Below are 18611 nucleotides of genomic sequence, written 5' to 3'. Positions count from 1 at the left end.
ATCCTTTTATACGATGTTGGTTAATAAAAATTTATTTAGAAAAAAAAAAAGGAAACTAATTGCATTGGTCATGAAAAGAAAAAGAAAAAGAAAAAGAAAATCCCAAATTTGTTCATGAGAAACGTCGACGTGGAAACCCAATCGTGAAAGCGAAAAGAAAAAAAAAATCATCCCACCAACGCATACTTTGCCCTATAAAAACCCATTTCCTTCGTCTCTTACGCTACTAAACCAACACACTTACGCTATTAATATACTCATTGGTTTTCTCTTCCAATTATTGTAATGGCAAATGGGTATTCGGCGGTGGTGGTGGCGATGGTGGTGGTGATAGTAGTAGCGGCGGTGGTGGGGGTACCAGCGGCGGAGGGGGCGGCGGCGTTTGCATGTGACAAGAGGAATGTGGGGACGAGAAATATGGGGTTCTGTAAGGAGTCGTTGGGGATTGAAGAGAGAGTTAAGGATTTGATTGGGAGATTAACGTTAGGTGAAAAGATTAGGCTTTTAGTTAACAATGCAATCGCGGTGCCGCGGCTGGGGATTAGAGGGTATGAGTGGTGGTCGGAAGCTCTCCATGGAGTTTCTAATGTGGGTCCCGGTACTAAGTTTGGTGGGCCCTTCCCTGGAGCCACTAGCTTTCCTCAAGTCATCACAACCGCTGCTTCTTTCAATCAGTCGCTTTGGCTTGAAATCGGACGGGTCACAATTCTCTCTCTCTCTCTCTCTCTCTCTCTCTCTCTCTCTCTCTCTCTCTCTCTCTCTTCCTTCGCATTTTATTTTATTTATTAAAACACAATAGAATGTTCATTTACTATTTATCTTTTTTTAATTGGTTTGGTTTTTATAATTTTTTTTAAAAGAATGTTCATGTAAATCAATGTTTCCGTTGAAAGTTTTCTTTTAAAGTTGAAATCTTATTGGTATTTCAAAAATTTTATTTTGATGAGGTCTGCATTGTGATTGTTTTTTTTTTAATAATGTTTTTTTTGTTAGGATATTAGTTTATGCACTTTAGTAATAAAAAGACTCTTTAGTGAAATTTTACTATGGACTGTTTGATTTATTTTATCTTTTTTAGTCGAATTTGATTTTTTTTTCTTTAATCTCTGTTTTAGGGAATTAATATTTGAAATCTGTTCATGTTAATTTTGTTTTTATTTTTTTAATTTTAAGTGGTAGTGATGGGCGACCTTCTTGCCTTATTATGATTGAAATATTGTGAACGTAAATTACAAACTTGGCCTTGGAGTGGTAGGAAGAAAGGGAAGTAATTTGATTGATTGGTTGATTGATGTGTGTGTGTGTGTATATATATATGAATATGAGTATGTGAAAGTACTGTTTCGGGTGTGAATTTTAAAAAGCTTTTGATGTCTTCTTTTTACATATTTATGAAAACTATGTGGAAAGTTTTTAATGTTTTTTTTTTACTTATATTTTCATATAAGTACAAAAAAAAAAAAAAAAAAACGATTGTATTTCCAAAAAATTATGTTCACTGAATTCCATTCTAAACCAATCCAAATAGTTTGGCTCAATGAGAGCTCTTTTGGGTGCGTACAAATAAATATCACGGCCCAATATTTGATAATTAATATTTTGTTCTTCACGGACCCTTGAAAAATCCAATCTTCAGACTTCTGAACAATAATGTTGGGGTGAAATATTTGGTGTGGTGTTTGTAATTTCATCCAAAAACCTGTGTTCAGATCCATCGTTTGGGTCTAATTTATTATAAAAACTCATTTTATTCTTACGGTTTTCAAACAAACTTACATGTTTTATGATTTTATTCTCATTTTATCATTATTCATATTTTTCTTTTTTTCTTAAACATTATTGTATTAAATTATACCTTTTTTTTAGCATCATTGAAGTTTGATTCTTGATGAGGGGAAAGACAAATTGCTATGCCCTGAAGCCTCCAAGGCATTATAAAAAGAAAAGTAAAGAAAAAAGTCATAAAACTATTGAAAAGTACTGATTGATCCTCATGAAAATGGAAAATTCAGTGGTCCTCCTCAGTCCCGACTGTGGAAGCAGAACAACTTGTTCATCTAATCTGTATATGTGTGTGTATATAAACTTTCTATATTTTTAGGAGAAAAAAATAACATATTACTCAAAGTTTGAAAAATGATATTGACTTCTGTCTTGCTGTCAACTTGACAGAGCATGCGTGTGCCATGTGAGCACAATTATGTGGGGGTTAAAAGTTAAATTTAACTTTATTACCATTGCTTAAAAACATCTTTACTTCTACCATTAGCATTACTTATTTAACTTTAATGTTTAAAATATGGATATCGAATCTGTACAAATGTGTAATTACACGTCGATAGTTCATACTTAGAATTTTAATTTTTTTGTTATAATAATTATGGAAGATGAAAGATTGGACATCCCAACTAGAATTAAACATTGTGATGATCAACTTCAAACTAGGTTCACTTTTAACTAATTTAAAATTTAATTTAGTGTCTATTACATCGATAATTTTGATAAAAACTATATGGTAAAATTTAATTGTCTTTTAGACATTAAATTCTATGCACATTTTAGGTGATTCTTTTAAATTAGAGAAGGAAGAAAAATCCAATGTTCCCTTGACACAATTTCCTACTTGAATTCAAATCATTAGGTAATCAATAGACCTTTCAACCATTCTTAAATAACCTTTCAATGGCCGTCCCTGACAACTTGACAATAATCAATTAACCAAAAATTTATACTTGACTATATTATTATTGTATTGATGCAAATTTCTGACCTCTTGATTAAAGAAGAGTTAAACCGTGTTAAGATTTACGTATTATAATTCTCAATAATGACATTGATTGCAATGTGTATCGATTTGTAGGTGGTTTCAGACGAAGCAAGAGCCATGTACAACGGAGGAACAGCAGGTTTAACCTATTGGAGTCCAAACGTGAACATTTTTCGAGATCCACGATGGGGGAGAGGCCAAGAAACTCCCGGCGAGGACCCGATTTTGGCTGCAAAATACGCTGCCAATTACGTCCAAGGGCTGCAGGGCAATGCTGGAAGGAGAAGGCTGAAAGTGGCAGCTTGTTGCAAGCATTACACAGCCTATGATCTTGACAATTGGAATGGCGTAGACCGTTACCATTTCAACGCTAAGGTATTTATTTTATCAATGGGCTTTTGAAATTAGAAGCCCTTTTTCTGATTAAACCTTAATGGGCTCTTCTCCGGGCCAGGTGAGCAAGCAAGATTTAGAGGACACTTACAACGTGCCGTTCAAAGCTTGTGTGGTGGAGGGAAAAGTGGCAAGTGTAATGTGTTCTTACAATCAGGTTAACGGGAAGCCAACTTGTGCTGACCCGGATTTGCTTAAGAACACAATTCGAGGTGCTTGGGGACTAGATGGGTGAGTCACCATGGAATTATTAAGAAGAATCTTGTTTTCTAGTTCACCAATTAATTATGGAGTGAGTGATTGAAGCGTAAAGACAAGAGAATCTTAAATTAAAATCATTGATTAATGGTGAATTGAAACAGGTATATTGTATCTGATTGCGATTCTGTTGGAGTTTTGTACGATAGCCAACATTTCACTCCTACACCGGAAGAAGCAGCTGCGTCTACAATTAAGGCCGGTATGTACTTTCATGTTTTGATTAATTTTGAGTTGAATCAGGGGTTAAAACAAAGACATACCATAGCTCTAAACTTAGCATTGATTTGCAGGTTTGGACTTGGATTGTGGACCATTCTTGGCAGTGCACACAGCAACAGCAGTGGGAAGAGGACTCCTAAAAGAAATTGATCTCAACAATGCCTTAACCAATCTACTTTCAGGTAATTGCAATAAATAACACTTAGCTTATAATTAAATGTATAACAACAACTTAGAAAAACGGTAAACATAGTAAAACTCGTTTTACACTACACTATATCTTCTAATATTTCAAGTCTAATGCTTCATTTACTCTCAGTTCAAATGAGGCTCGGAATGTTCGACGGGGAGCCCGCGGCACAACCTTACGGCAACTTGGGCCCCAAAGACGTATGCACTCCAGCCCACAAACACCTAGCACTCGAAGCCGCAAGACAAGGCATAGTCCTTCTCCAGAACCGAGGCGGAGCTCTACCACTCTCCCCCACACGCCACCGAACAGTAGCAGTAATCGGTCCAAACTCAGACGCTACCGTTACAATGATAGGAAACTACGCCGGAGTAGCGTGTGAATACACTACACCGCTTCAAGGGATCTCAAAGTACGTTAAGACCATCCATGCCAAAGGCTGTGCCAACGTCGCGTGTGTTGGGGATCAGCTGATAGGGGAGGCGGAAGCGGCGGCGCGTGTGGCAGACGCAGCAGTGGTAGTGGTGGGATTGGACCAGTCGATTGAAGCGGAGGCTAGAGATAGAAATGGGGTGTTATTGCCTGGGAAGCAAGAAGAATTGGTAAAGAGAGTTGGGTGGGCTTGTAAAGGGCCGACGGTGGTGGTTTTAATGTCGGGAGGGCCGATTGATGTGTCGTTTGCGAAAAATGATGGGAAAATTAGTGGGATTCTTTGGGTTGGGTATCCTGGTCAAGCTGGTGGTGCAGCCATTGCTGATGTTTTGTTTGGGGCTACTAATCCTGGTAATCATTTCATTTCCTCTCTATTTTTATAGTTTTCTTTAATGGTTCAGGTATAATTATGAGTTAATTATAGGAAGAATCGTCATGAATAGCAAAATATTAAACAAATGTTTGATTGGTATATGAATTTTAAGAGCTTTTGGACAATCTCTTGAAACGATACAGGAGGAAAATTGCCAATGACTTGGTACCCACAAAGCTACCTAGCAAAGGTCCCAATGACAAACATGGGTCTAAGACCCGACCCATCAACCGGTTATCCGGGTCGAACCTACCGGTTCTACAAGGGCCCGGTCGTATTCCCATTCGGGTTCGGTTTAAGCTACTCAAAATTCTCCCACTCCATAGCGGAAGCCCCAACAAAAATCTCACTTCCTCTCTCAAGTCTCTCCCCCAATTCCTCCGCCGCAGTCAAAGTCTCTCACACCGACTGCGCCTCCGTGTCCGATCTCCCCATTCAGGTCGACGTGAAGAACACCGGAACCGTCGACGGATCTCACACCATTCTCGTCTTCTCAACCGCTCCGAACCCGATCTGGTCGCCGGAAAAGCACTTGATCGGATTCGAAAAGGTTCATCTCATGGCCGGATCTCAGAAGCGAGTTCGAATCGGAATCCATGTTTGCGATCATCTCAGCCGAGTTGATGAATTTGGAACTCGAAGAATTCCGACTGGTGAGCATAAACTACATATTGGTGATCTCACTCATTCGATTTCACTTCACGCTGATTTACAGGATATTAAATTCTGATTGATTGTGAACACTGTCGTAAACCTTGATGGTGTTTTTGCAATAATTTACGTTAAAATTACAGAGAAGTAATTAAAAAGGTGAATTGAAGAATTGATTGTAAATAATCAAAAAAAAAAAAATCAAATAGGCTGAAGAAGAAAATTCGAAGTAATTGTGATTATAAGATGTTTGGTATTGAAAGTACGATCGTGCCTCAAACGCAGCAAATTTGCGAGGGGCTGTTTATGTAGTTTTTTAAATTGTAAATTCGTTTTCTTAATGAAGGTATTATGTTATACTTAAAATTTCTCTACTTTTATTTATTTATTTATTTATTATTATATATTCTACTATTGCACTCAAACACACTGAAATGTTAAAATGCATGGATGAATGTAACGATTATATTTCCAAAAAATTATGTTCTCTATTGATAGGGATTGGGATCGAACTTTTATATCTTCGTAGGTAAGATCATATCTGCTTGTTTAGTATTGTGTTTTTTTTTTTTATGATAAAGTGAATTTAAGAAAGACTTCATTTATTCAATCATAATTTAGTTGATATAATATTTTATCTTATAAGATTCAAATGGTTTCTAGTATATATATATGAAATATAGTGATATAAATTTTGTCCTTATACTTTGACAATGACAACTTAAATCTATCCATGTGAAATTATTAATAGGCCATATGCAACCATAGTGAATATTGAAAATAATAAAAACTTATACATTACAATATTTCAAGAACATGAAATTTTACTCCAATGTTTAAGTTAAATAGGCTTTTATGGTTTTAGTCAATTTCTCACATTTTATTTTTTGTGTGCCGATTGGTAGTTATTGATAAAATGGAATCATCTTAACCCATTCCATAAAATAAAAACAATTAAACTGTTTTCAATTTTTTAAAAAAATAATAGTGAAGTCAAATGAATAAAATTTCTCCATTGATTTATTTAAAGAAAGGAATAATAAACTCTTGTCGGCACCGTTGGATTTATAAGGTTTTAATTAAATCAAGATAATTATATAATTAATTGAATTAATTAATAGTCGTAAAATTTTAAATGAATTAAATTTGGGAATATTGAAAATACTTTGGTATATTCTTATTTTTTAAACATTTTTTTATTTAATAAATTCGAAAATATTTTAATCTAATTAATTGTCTTAGATCAGTTGAATTGTACAAATAAATGTTTTTAATCAAACATTTTGATTAAATGCTTTTTATTAGTTTAAAAAGGGACATTGGTGATTAATGACCTAATTCCACCTAACAATGAAAACAAAACGTGTTTATTTTTTGACCACGAATTTCGTAGGGGTTTTTTATTTGTAAAAGTTCGAATGTTTGGTTTTTTTTTTCTTCTTCTTCTTTTTTCCTTTAAGGAAAAAGGTTTCTAATATTAAAAAAGAAAAATCCAACTTTTCCAAAAATAAAAAAAAAGGAAAAAAAAGAAAAAAAAAAAAACAGAAGCCAAGTTTGAATATTCACACATTCAAACTTACATATTTATTTGGTTCAATTAAATTGGTAGCTCACTATTTGAGAATCGAAATTTTAACGATTTGTATTACAAATTAAATTGGTTATATGATAATTTGTATGTGTTCTTTTCCTTTTAGGAAATGAATATTTGTTTTGACAAAATATGTTTCTAAGGGTAATTCTAACTATTTCTTTGATTTTTACATTCTTTTTAAGAATATGGGAAAGCTGAAAAGTCAAACTTTTAATTTCAATGTTAACACTAAATTTTATATGATAGTCAACTATGCTCACATTTATGATGAACTTGAGTCGAATTTATGGTCTTAATTATAATTTTTTTAGGTTTCAATATTGTAAAAGGTAAAAATATTTATACGTATATAATAATTTTGAAAATAAAAAAAGTCCAAAAACACATAATATAAAATAACAAAAATACCTCACGATTAATCTACCACACATGTGAAAGAAAAAAATGTTATTGTACCCAATCTAAACAATTTTGGTATACGATATTACACTAAATCTTAACGATTGTTTAGTGAAAAAGAATGAGAGTACTTGATTATGAATAAATTTTAAAATGACAAATTTAAAATTTATAAAAAAATTAACCCAAATTATATGATCTTCATGAACTTTTTTTTTTATTTTGTTATAACGAATCCTAAATATATTTAGGTTTATATATATTAACCTTTTTTTATGTATGAAATAAAAATTGGATATTATTTCCAAGTATTATATGTTAGTTCATTCAAACCAATAAATAAATAATTTGAATTTGCTAAACATTTGACGATAATGAAAAATGGTTTCGAGGAAGTATTAATTTCCTTTTAAATGTAGAATTATAGATATCATTATTTTTTATGTTTTGTGATAAAGCAGTAGAAATTGCATATTTTTCTTCTTTAGTTAGTCATAGTCAAAGTATGAAATTTTAAACACCAAACCACTTTTGAGTAATAATAAATACGTTACAATAATATTTTAATCTATGATTCAATTTCCAAGTTAAACATATGTAAAAATTAACTTTTGTTTTTTTAATGAGACTCGTGGTTTTTAATTTTCTATTTCCAAATCACCACATTTTTGTTTGAATTTTGATTACCATTTAATTTTGAAATTAAGCTTATATAAATTAACATCTCGTCAAAACGCTTTCAACAACCAAACTAATTTTTAAAAACGAAGAAAAGTGTTATACACGTATTTTTTAAAAATGTTAGTACATGTTAGGATATTAATTTAATACAATAGGACGTCAAATTTATTGTTAAATATGTATTGTTTATCTTATGTTAAATCTTGTATTTTCTTTGTTTAAAGTTTATTAATTATAATATATAAATACAACAACGAATACGATCTTTTAGTCTTTATATGATATCAGAGTTAAGTTCTATACGTATTTAACAATACATTAGACATCCTGATTCATCAAAATATTCTTATAGCATCAAACATAAGAGAAAACAAGCCTATGTTTTAAAACCATAGGACTAAAATCATAACCGTTATCCTCGTACAAGCAAAAACAAAACAAACACAAACAGAAAAATAATTGTCAACGAACCATTCAATTCAACTCTAAATTTCCTTAAAAGAAAAAAAAAATCAACTCTATATTTAATTTTTGAAAATTGAAAAATTTCACCGACAATTTCTTTTTCTTATATATATATATTAATTAATTAAAGGAAAAAAAAAAACAGAAAAAGTATATAACCTCAAATTGATTGTGTACAAATCCTCGTGAGACATCTTCTTTACTCAACCGCCCCTTATTATTCCTCCCCTTCCACGTCTATCCATTTCTTTTTAATCTTCGTCTTCATTTTAACTCTCTCTCTCTCTCTCTCTCCTCTCTCAGGTACTTCTCTCTCTAAAATTTCTTCTTCCTTTTCCCCATGACCGAACTCCTTTCTTTTCTTCACAATTCGAACTGAACTCATCAATTTTTCAAAATTAATTTTGATTTTCAGACCGCGTCGTTCCCCTACGAATAACATCGGCCGAGTCGAGTTCATTTCTCGTTTCTGAATCTTTGAATTTCTTGCTTCCTTTTCCTTAACCATTGCGGCGGTTTAATTTATTGATAGGAAAATATATATATATGGCGGATCATCAAAGAGACGGAGGAGAAAACTACTTCGCCTTCCATCAAAACAAGGTACATTTAATTCCTTTTTCCTTTTAATAAAAATCTATTAACAGTATTATTCGAGTCTAATTACAAGTTTAGTAGAATTACATGATTACTCTACAAAATTTTTATCTGTATTTGTATAGTATTTATGAACTTTTACTTTTCTCTATCTAAATTATCGAGACCTTCCCTTCAACTTAAATACGTTGTTAATTAATATACGTGAAAACTTAAAAATTCATGAACGTCGTCAATTTAAAATTTTAGGATCTCTCACTACAATTAAATATTAATGCCTAATAAAATTTTTATTTAGTTTTTTTTTAAAAACATTGAGTGCTATGTCTAACAAATTTGTTTATTTCAAAATTAAATTTACTTACTGGGTATAATAAGAAACAATTCGTTTTTTTTTTTAAACTAATTTTTATTTTTATTTTATTAAAAGGTAAGTTTCTTTTTGTTTGAAAAAAAAAGAAGTAAAGAAATTCCAAATACATGACCACCAATGAAATTTGCGTGGCTTTGGTTGGTGGCCCCATAGAAATATTCAATGGGCTGTGTCGTTTCTAAATCTTTCAACACACGGTGAAATTATGATTTATTTCGTATTCTATAGTAAGTGGTTATTGTTATTTCTATTAATAAAATATTTTATACTTTGATTTTTCTTTTAAAATCAATTAACGAATGTTTGAACTTTTTTTATTTTTTCGATGTGAAATTCTCAAGGTAAGAAATAATAAATATTATAATGGTAAATTTAAAATACTAACACTATAATCAATTATATATTATATAGACAGAGAAATACATCAAAAGATTCATGACAAATATTTTAAAAAATCAACGGTTAGTGACTAAATTTAAGACGATTTATAAAAATTGTATTTATTTTAAAGTGTATGGACTAAAGTGACATTTTTCTATAACTTTTTTCTTTTGTAAAATGTGATATTTTTGGAATATTAGAATCAGGATTTTCCCTTTGTTTTTGTTTTTTTTTTTTAATTTATTGAAATTCCTCGTTTTTTAATAGTTCTTTTCTTATCGTTTTATTCTGCCACTTGGAATTGTATTTTTTAATATTCGACAATCTGACGTGGTTTGATTTCATCCAAAAGAGGGACAAAAAAAAAAAAAAAAAAAACTGAAAACTGAATTTGTTTTGTGTTGAAATTAGAAGAGAATATTATCCGCTTGAGATTTTATATTTTAGTTAATAAAACGTTTCAATTATAAATTTCAAGCTTTATTATAAGAAGTAATTGTGTAGACTATTTGTAAAACTGAGATTATCAATTTTTCTTGTATTCTTAGAAATTGTGATTTGTATGAATGATATTAACACTTTTATTCGTTTACGATTAATTAAAAAATGTAAACTAGTTTAAAGTAAATAGAAAGAAAAATCATCACAATTTATAACGAGGTTAAGAAAAAGAAAAAAGAATTACAAAAAGGGTTTTACAAGTTTTTGTTTTCCAAATATAAATTTATCTTAAAATAAAATTAAATGTTATAATTTAATGAATCAATAGAGATTTTGGTGTTAGAAACATATACATCAAATTAAAAGTTTGGTCACTAATTCTTTTTGTATTTGTGTGAAACAATTTCTTATTCTTTTTTTTTTTAATTTATCTAATAATCACAAAATTTTAAATTTTGTTTTCATTGAATCATTAATATATTTGAAATATTTTTTTGGAGGAGACATAAGCCATTTAATTCGATTTATGAAAGTACACAATAAGTCAAAGACTAAATATAAATATAAGAACTATATTAAAACTATAAGAACCATAACATATATTATATGTTATAAGTTGAAGTGTATGAACTTGTTAGACAAAGTCTAAAGTTAGTTGACACTTTAAAATTGAAAATTATATTTGATATAAAATTGAATATGCAAACATCTATATATATAAAAAAAGTACAATGCTAGAGATAACAGTGATCAAACTTAGAAGTAAAAATATTTATAAATATATTGTGACAAAAGATGAATAAGGTCCCACACTTTAATAATATAAAGCTGTGATTAGGAAGGTCAACTATTCATCAAAGGACACACTCCCACATGCTTGGGCTGTTGAGTGGTACTTTTACTCACAAATTTATAAGTTCATATCAATTTGTCGGTCAAGTGAAATGATTCTTAACCATAAACTTTTAATATTGGTTGATCGAAGTCAGTTTTCTAATCAAATTACTACAAAATCGACTATGATCGATTTAACAAATGTTCAAATTGACACTAACTATGAAGGAGTACACAGAAATCGTTGGTCAATTTAGGTTGGTTTAAGCTTTTGAAATAGTTTTAAATATTGTCAGTTTGAATCACTAATCAAACTCCTTCTCATCATAGAACAACCACCTTCGATTCAATTGATTTTGGTCAGTTGGCTCGGTTTTTCGGTCAATTATATATATAGTGTCTATTGTTTTTACTTTCTAAAACCAATAAATTGACATATAAAAGTGGTTATGATCCTATGAATTTTCAATTTTGTTTAATAAGTATGAAAAATAAAAATAGCAATCTCTTGACTAGAGAAACAGAAAATAATCATTTTTCCCCCCTTTAAGCAAAAAGGTGGGTTATTTGCTTCCATCTAAAGGATGAGTTTTCTTTACGTTGAAGTCACGGTTAATAAATAAATAAACAAACAAACATTTTTTGTGGCACAAGTTTCGTAATTCGAAGATGTAAATGAAACTTTTTCGAAATGTAGTAATTTAGGGATTACATTTTTTCTTAAAAAGATTGAAGGCAAAAATAAGTTGAATTATTGCAGGAAGTAACAGAAGGAAGAAGTGGGAATAGATATGGAGGACTTGCCCCAAAAAAGAAGCCATTGATTTCAAAGGTAATAATAGATCAATGGAAGTGGTTTGGTGTCACTTTCACCAGCTTTTTTAATATAATTATTTCCTCTTTGTGGATTTTGTTAACCTAGTTTGGTTTTTACTCTTATAAATAGGATCATGAACGTGCTTTCTTTGATTCCGCAGACTGGGCCTTGTGCAAGGTAATACTAGCACCCCCTTTCGTAATTATTTATTCGTACAACAATTTTAGAAATAATAATTAAATATATAAAAATATGTTAATAAAATTATAATTATAGTAAAATATACTAATAATAAAATTCTATTATAGATATACTTTTATGGTTTATTAGTGATAAATCCCCTTGCAATATTATTGATAGACTCCAATTATTGATATACTTTGACAAACTTTGTTATATTTGTAATTATTTTAAAATATTGTTACATATTTAATTATTTTAAATCTAATTATTATATTTACAACTATGTATTTCGTATTTTAGTTTTTGAAAATTAAGCTTACTTTCTCTTAATTTTTTTTTACTATGATTTATATATTTCTCATATATAATAATTGAATTTATAGCTATATTTTAAAAACAAAACAAGTTTTTAAAGTAAAGGCCATTTTTTTCTTTTAGTTTTCAAAAAATTTGCTTAGTATTTTAAACTACTGGAAAAAGTAGATGACAAAAGAAGTTTAGAGGTAAAAGTAGTGTCCGTAAGTTTGATTTTAAAAATCAAAGAATAAAAAACTAAATGGTTACCAAAGGACACTTGACTTTTTGTTCCAAGACGTTTTCTCTAATTGTTTTAAAATATTATTGTCTATCAATGATGGACCATGATATTAGTTTTTGGTTCTAGAAAATTAGACACAAATAAAAGTACCTACATCACCGACACAAATAAAAATATATCACAGTCTGTTGTCGATATACAGTAATATTTTAAATATTTTCAACAGTTTTATCATTTAGAACAATTTTTCAATATATAATTTGAGGGCTCAACAAGCTATTCATTTATATTTATTTCTAATCGTGAAAGCAGCAAGGAGCAGGGCTCTATAACAATGTGGCCGTTGAAAAACTACAGCCTAAACTTCAGGTAATTAATTAAATACTCTCAAATGTTCCATTTTTATTCCCTGAAATATACACACCGCTACCAATTAAGTTAAGTTCATATTGACTAAAATGTTTATATATATTTTTTTAATTCATTTTAAATTTAGTATTAAGTTCTAATTTATTGTTAATCTTTTAAAATATTTTATATTATTCATTAGTTTTTTCATTGTAAATTTTGAAAACATAAAAATCATAATCATTATTGAACCAATTTCCCTAAAATTTAACTTTTATATGGTTGATTTTGCTTTTGTTTTTGTTTAATTACCAGAGGACCCCAAAGCCACAGCTTCCACCAAGGAGGCCAATCTGTACATCCGAGAAGGGCAATATCGTAAGAAAATAAATCGGATTTAAAACTTTTAATTATTGTATTTTTCTAATGATTAAACTCTAATATTATTATTTTTTTAGTAAAAAATTTGACTTTGGGTTTTATGGTAACGCATGCAGGTAGAACTAATAGAGAATTAAAAGGCCATTGTGAAGAAATCTAAGAGGAAAAGGTCTATGGAAGGATTCATTTAATTGTGCAATTTTTAGCAGCTAAATTAATTCCAAGACCACTCCTTTTTTTTTTTTTAATATATATATATATATATCTAAATATATATTAAATGAAGATTGTTGAAATTATTTGTGTTATTGAAATTAAATTCGACTTGTGGATAAATATGGTTTTAATTTTTTAAACCAATCTTATGAAGTTTAAACAAGTATAGTTTAGAAAATTAGAACAATTTGAGTTTGTATATTTCTATTTAACAAAAGTAGAAAATAAATTTTGATTTGGATTTTTAATAAATATATAATGTCATTTCATTGAGAGCCATACGTGGTACTAGACTATCGGGATGGTTGTAAGATTTGGAACCTAGATTGAAAGGGAGATTAATAGTCAAAGTAATCGCTAAACCAACTATAAATATTAAAAATTAAGTAGTTTTCTTTATATATATTATATAAAGACAATAAAGTCTAGGGGAGCTCGAGTCCCTCTTGGGCCTATGTTAATCTGTCAGTGACTGCAAGATGTTAAACAATGTACATCTTTTTTATTTCTTGATCAATGTATATTTACTGACTCAGCTAGTTAGCTTAAACTAAAAATTTTAACTTTTATTTGTTCACATATATTTTCTTACGTTTTCGTTTAGATTTAGAATCCATTTATGAATTTTGAACTTGTGTTAACTAATATGAAAAAAATAATTTTAAAACACAACCTAAACGTTGAAAAATATTTAATAGAAAAATAAATCTCCTTTTGATAAAGCAATTCCTTGAAGTTCAAGAATGTCACATACATTCTTTTAAGTGGCAAATAAGAGTTTGGTGAATTGTAGTTCAACTTCTGTCTCTATTTTTTCTTTAAATTCTTACCATTTCTCAATGTTTTCTTTTCCATAATTCCTTTCATTCACCAAACCATATGTATTTTCTTACCTCACAATATCCTTTGTTAATTTCTTCAAGCTAATGATCCAATCAAACTATATAGATGTGAATGAACTTTGGATTTGCATCTTTTAATTTTTTTTCCCCAATTACATCAACTATGGCTCTCTTTTTCTTGCATTATGCTAGAGTTCCCCTTTCAGCTATTCTCCTCTTCTACCTTCTCACTTATGGTTGTTTTTATGGTAATGTGTAGCCATGTATTCTTTCTATCTCATTTTATAATAATTTTCTTTGGTTTTAAACTTATTTATTCGATTTAATATCGATCTAAACATAAATAACTCAACTGATATTGTTGTATGTATAAAACAATATTTTTGAATCAGGATGGTCAAAATTTCAAATCTCGTACACACTTTTGCTATATAAAACTAGGATTCTTGTGCTCTGTTTGGTTCTTTGTTTTTTAAAACTAAACTTATTTTCTATCGGCTTCTTATAAGGATTTTCATCTTTTTTAAATTAAAAGTTGAATTCTCGACCAAATTCTAAAATTTTCAAATTTATGTTTCAACTACATTTTTCTTTGTTTAAAAAATTGAGTTGGTTTTTGAAAACATTGATAAATGGTACATAGCAAGAAAAGAAATACAAAGGTGAAAGATATGTTTAGATTATTAATTTTTAAAAATAGAAATAAAAAGAAATTTTGAAAGAACTTAGTTTATTATTTTTGAAAATTAAACTTATAAACTCTACTTTTACTAATAATTTCTATGTTACATTGTTGGTTTAAAAATTCAAGCCAAGTTCTTTTTTTATCTTTTGACAGTATACATAAGGTGGAAAGTCGAATCTCTGAGTTCATTAAATTATGTTTATGTTGACAAAACTAAACCAGAGTTATAAAAAATGTTTTTAGATTTTGAGGTATAACTAAACCAGAGAAAAATCAGTTTTATAAACGCAAATTTATTAGTATAATGAGCATAAATTTAAAATAAAGCCTTTTTTTTCTTTCTTTCAGGAAAATGTGATGATTTCGAGAGCGGTTCAACAGGTGGTTCGGTGGGTTTTGAGGACCCGCCTGAGATTGTTGCCAAAGCATTGCTTTGCTTTAATGACAGATATGTATGTCTCACTTCATCTCTAATTTTTTCATACTCATTGTGTTTTCATCTCTAGTTTTTTCTTTAGGTCTCTTAAGTTTTATTGCATATTTAGTCCGTGAATTTTGATGGTCATAGTTATTTGGTTTCTAACTTTTTCAAATTACAAATTTTATCTTTTAATTTGTTGGTTTTTTTTTAATATAAATTTACTAAATGCAAGTTCTGAAATTTAGAATTTTAGCAAACATAAAAAATTTAAAAATTTATATCTTTGATCTCATAATTTTTTTCGTAGTACAAATAGAGGAAAGGATTTAAACTAAGAACCTCTTAGTTTTTGACCAATTGAGTAAGTCCAAATTAACATGATCAACTATCTTTGAATAAATGAAGATAATTATTTAGAGTTTGGTATCAAATTTTTAGAAGTTCTGGAATTAAATAAACATAATTATCTCGTAATTTAGTCTATTTTATAATACTTAACTTTTTTTTTTTTTTATGATTTTTTCAAAAAAATTATAAGGAGTTTTTTTTCTATTTAAAAAAAAACTATTTACACCTCATAAAAAAACCACTAAAAAAGAATTTATTATAATTGATTTTTTTTATGAGACGTAAATATTTTGTCAAATTTTCTATATTTAATATTTTTACAAATTATAATGCAAAATTACCGTTTATTTTAGTTTCAAAATAAAACATCAAATTTGTGTCTATTTAATTATATTGTTTGCTTTACAAAATCAAAGTACATAGATTTGATTAGGCCATCTTACAAGTTCAAAGATCAAACAAATACAATTTTAAAAGTTTTTTTAAACCGATAAAAAATGATACGTTGTTTTCTAAAAGCTCAAAGACCAAAATGAATCTATCGAAACAAAATAAAGATTTTGAAAATATAAAATTGAAAATGTAAACCAAAAATAAAAAAAAAAACTAGGATGGGATTTAAACCAAACTTGTTTATGTATGCAAATTATAGTTATACAGTGATGAATAATAATAATAATAATAATGAATACAGATATACAGCGCATGTGAAGAATCGTATAGATTAAAGGAGAGTGGGAATCTGGAAGTACCACTAGAGAAAACGGAGGAATATTGCAACGGACCGTGTTTGAGTGAAACGGAATTGGTGTTGGATTGCATTAATGGAATTTTTAGCAACTTCTTGTTTTACAATAGAGCCACCTTGCAAGACGTTAGGGATACTATCCACGCTGGATGTGGCTATGGCCCACAGAGAGGTACTACTACTTCTTCTTCTTCATCATCTTTTTCTTTTTTTTTTTTTTAATATTAATAATTATTATTAATTTTATTGTTGAAATTGAAAATATCATTTGGGTAGGAGAAATGGTTAAAAAAAAAAATAGCAAAATTGGGTAACTACAAAAATTGAATTTTGATGAATAAATGGATTTAGTTTCTTATGCTTTGGATTTATTATTATGTGCATTTTTTTTTTTAAATTGAGCTTAACACATTATAATTGACATAATCTTCCAATTTAAGGATATGAAGGTTAGGATGGAAGGTTTGATCTCACGTTGTACTAAAATAAAAGTATAATTATTTTTAAAATTAAGAAATAAAAACGTTTTTTTAGACTTTTAAGATTAAGTTTATGAATCTATTGGTTTATCCTGTACTTTTTTTTTCTTTTTCATTATTTTAACTATTCAAGTAAAGTTTAGAAAACTAAAAAAATAGTTCCAAAAACTTTATTTTTGTTTTTACAATCAATAAAGAATTCAACTATTTCTTGAAGAATATGGAATCAATAACAAGGGATATGTTTGTTTTCAGAAGTAAATAACAAAATAAACAAATATTTTTTTTTAAACCTATAATATTTGAAAAATTCAAATCAAAGTTTTGAACATATTTTTTAAACACATCTTTTTCTCTCTCTCTTTTTTTTTTTTTTTTTTTAACAAGTTGACTAATAATTTAACTATTTTACTATAAGAAATTTAGAGAATAAACTTAACTTTAAAAAATAAAAAAACTAAGTAAATACCAAAAAAAACACCTACATTTTTATCCATAAATTTTGCAACCCACTAAGAAGTGAAAATCAGAATTGTTTGACCCAAGGAATTCACCAACACTACTGTGGACACACTGTTATATAACACACACATGCTTCACAATTTCACTATATTTATTCCAATCATTCAATCATTTTGTTAAAAGATATTTATTTATTAGGCACGTACAAAAGTCTATATAATTGTTAGTTGGTATATAAATTACAACTCTAAATTTCATTTTTGTGACTGCAGGAAACTTTGATGTGTTGGAGCATATAAATGCAGAAAGAGGCAATGCTTGTAGGGCTTCCAACATGGCAGCTCTTGGATTTTCCTTTTTCATTTTAGGCATTTTTAGCTTATTGCTTTGAAAACCTTCATGATTTTCTCACTATGGACATTGTATTAACATGGTTTGCATTAACTAATTCAAACATTAGTGTATGACAAAAATATTTAGTTTAGTGCTTTAGTTGTTGTAACTCTCTATTATACAAAGTAAAATTTTTTAACTATTTGGTTTGAGAGTGATTTTTTAAAAGTCACTATTAAATATGTTTTTTAATCGTGTACCATTAATAAATTTTATGTAATTTGAGTTGTTCACTTCTCAATTCTTACTAATGTGAATGAATTGTAAGGTTATGAGCATGGGTTGGTCTTTGATACGGGCTTTCCATCAAATATATAAAATGAGCCGCGGTCATAAATAAATAGCATGTAGAAGAAGATACCAATGGGTAATGTATATCATAAGCTCATCTTATTTTATATACTTCCAACCTTAATGTTGTAACGTTTTTAAAAGGTAATTTTAGTTCCTAAATTTTGAGGTTTTGAACCGATGACAAATTCATCTATGATAATGATTCGATATTCGTAAGATATATTTTATTATTTTATAATCTTCACACCTATCATTCAATACATACAAACAAAGAAAGGATGCATGAAATTTCTCCATGCACGGCAATAAACTATCAATTAATTTTCTTTATTTCTTTATTTTTTAGGAAAATAAGCGGTTATATTAAAACTATGTTTTGAACCCCAAACATCATTCAATTGATCC

The 18611-nt window shown here is 28.8% G+C and overlaps 3 protein-coding genes across 3 annotated transcripts; all 3 read left to right on the top strand.

Moving 5' to 3' along the window:
• The first annotated feature begins 233 nt into the window (after positions 1–233).
• LOC103497802 (beta-D-xylosidase 1-like) lies at positions 234–5652 on the top strand. Its single transcript, XM_008460152.3, has 7 exons — positions 234–699; positions 2861–3142; positions 3222–3391; positions 3523–3620; positions 3712–3822; positions 3960–4613; positions 4779–5652. Exons 1-7 carry the CDS (start codon positions 286–288, stop codon positions 5363–5365), a joined length of 2316 nt encoding a protein of 771 aa, XP_008458374.3. The 5' UTR covers positions 234–285; the 3' UTR covers positions 5366–5652.
• Positions 5653–8624: 2972 nt separating this feature from the next.
• On the top strand, positions 8625–13654 carry LOC103497803 (uncharacterized). The gene is made up of 6 exons (XM_008460153.3): positions 8625–9028; positions 11812–11883; positions 11998–12045; positions 12902–12958; positions 13253–13315; positions 13435–13654. Exons 1-6 carry the CDS (start codon positions 8972–8974, stop codon positions 13453–13455), a joined length of 318 nt encoding a protein of 105 aa, XP_008458375.2. The 5' UTR covers positions 8625–8971; the 3' UTR covers positions 13456–13654.
• Positions 13655–14261: 607 nt separating this feature from the next.
• LOC103497804 (uncharacterized) lies at positions 14262–18144 on the top strand. Its single transcript, XM_008460156.3, has 4 exons — positions 14262–14624; positions 15410–15513; positions 16525–16750; positions 17792–18144. Exons 1-4 carry the CDS (start codon positions 14489–14491, stop codon positions 17908–17910), a joined length of 585 nt encoding a protein of 194 aa, XP_008458378.2. The 5' UTR covers positions 14262–14488; the 3' UTR covers positions 17911–18144.
• The last annotated feature ends 467 nt before the right edge of the window (positions 18145–18611 follow it).

Source organism: Cucumis melo, chromosome 11, assembly GCF_025177605.1.
Source record: "Cucumis melo cultivar AY chromosome 11, USDA_Cmelo_AY_1.0, whole genome shotgun sequence".
Classification (NCBI taxonomy): Eukaryota; Viridiplantae; Streptophyta; class Magnoliopsida; order Cucurbitales; family Cucurbitaceae; genus Cucumis; species Cucumis melo.
This window is presented reverse-complemented; position numbering and strand designations above follow the sequence as displayed.

Bases quoted from the DNA above. Each gene is read 5' to 3' on its own strand.
- LOC103497802 (XM_008460152.3), top strand. From the start codon at position 286: ATGGCAAATGGGTATTCGGCGGTGGTGGTGGCGATGGTGGTGGTGATA. The intron at 700-2,860 runs GTCACAATTCTC...ATCGATTTGTAG, and splicing joins TTTGGCTTGAAATCGGACGG to GTGGTTTCAGACGAAGCAAG. The intron at 4,614-4,778 runs GTAATCATTTCA...GAAACGATACAG, and splicing joins GTTTGGGGCTACTAATCCTG to GAGGAAAATTGCCAATGACT.
- LOC103497803 (XM_008460153.3), top strand. From the start codon at position 8,972: ATGGCGGATCATCAAAGAGACGGAGGAGAAAACTACTTCGCCTTCCAT. The intron at 11,884-11,997 runs GTAATAATAGAT...TCTTATAAATAG, and splicing joins AGAAGCCATTGATTTCAAAG to GATCATGAACGTGCTTTCTT. The intron at 12,046-12,901 runs GTAATACTAGCA...TCGTGAAAGCAG, and splicing joins CAGACTGGGCCTTGTGCAAG to CAAGGAGCAGGGCTCTATAA.
- LOC103497804 (XM_008460156.3), top strand. From the start codon at position 14,489: ATGAACTTTGGATTTGCATCTTTTAATTTTTTTTCCCCAATTACATCA. The intron at 14,625-15,409 runs GTAATGTGTAGC...TCTTTCTTTCAG, and splicing joins CACTTATGGTTGTTTTTATG to GAAAATGTGATGATTTCGAG. The intron at 16,751-17,791 runs GTACTACTACTT...TTGTGACTGCAG, and splicing joins TGGCTATGGCCCACAGAGAG to GAAACTTTGATGTGTTGGAG.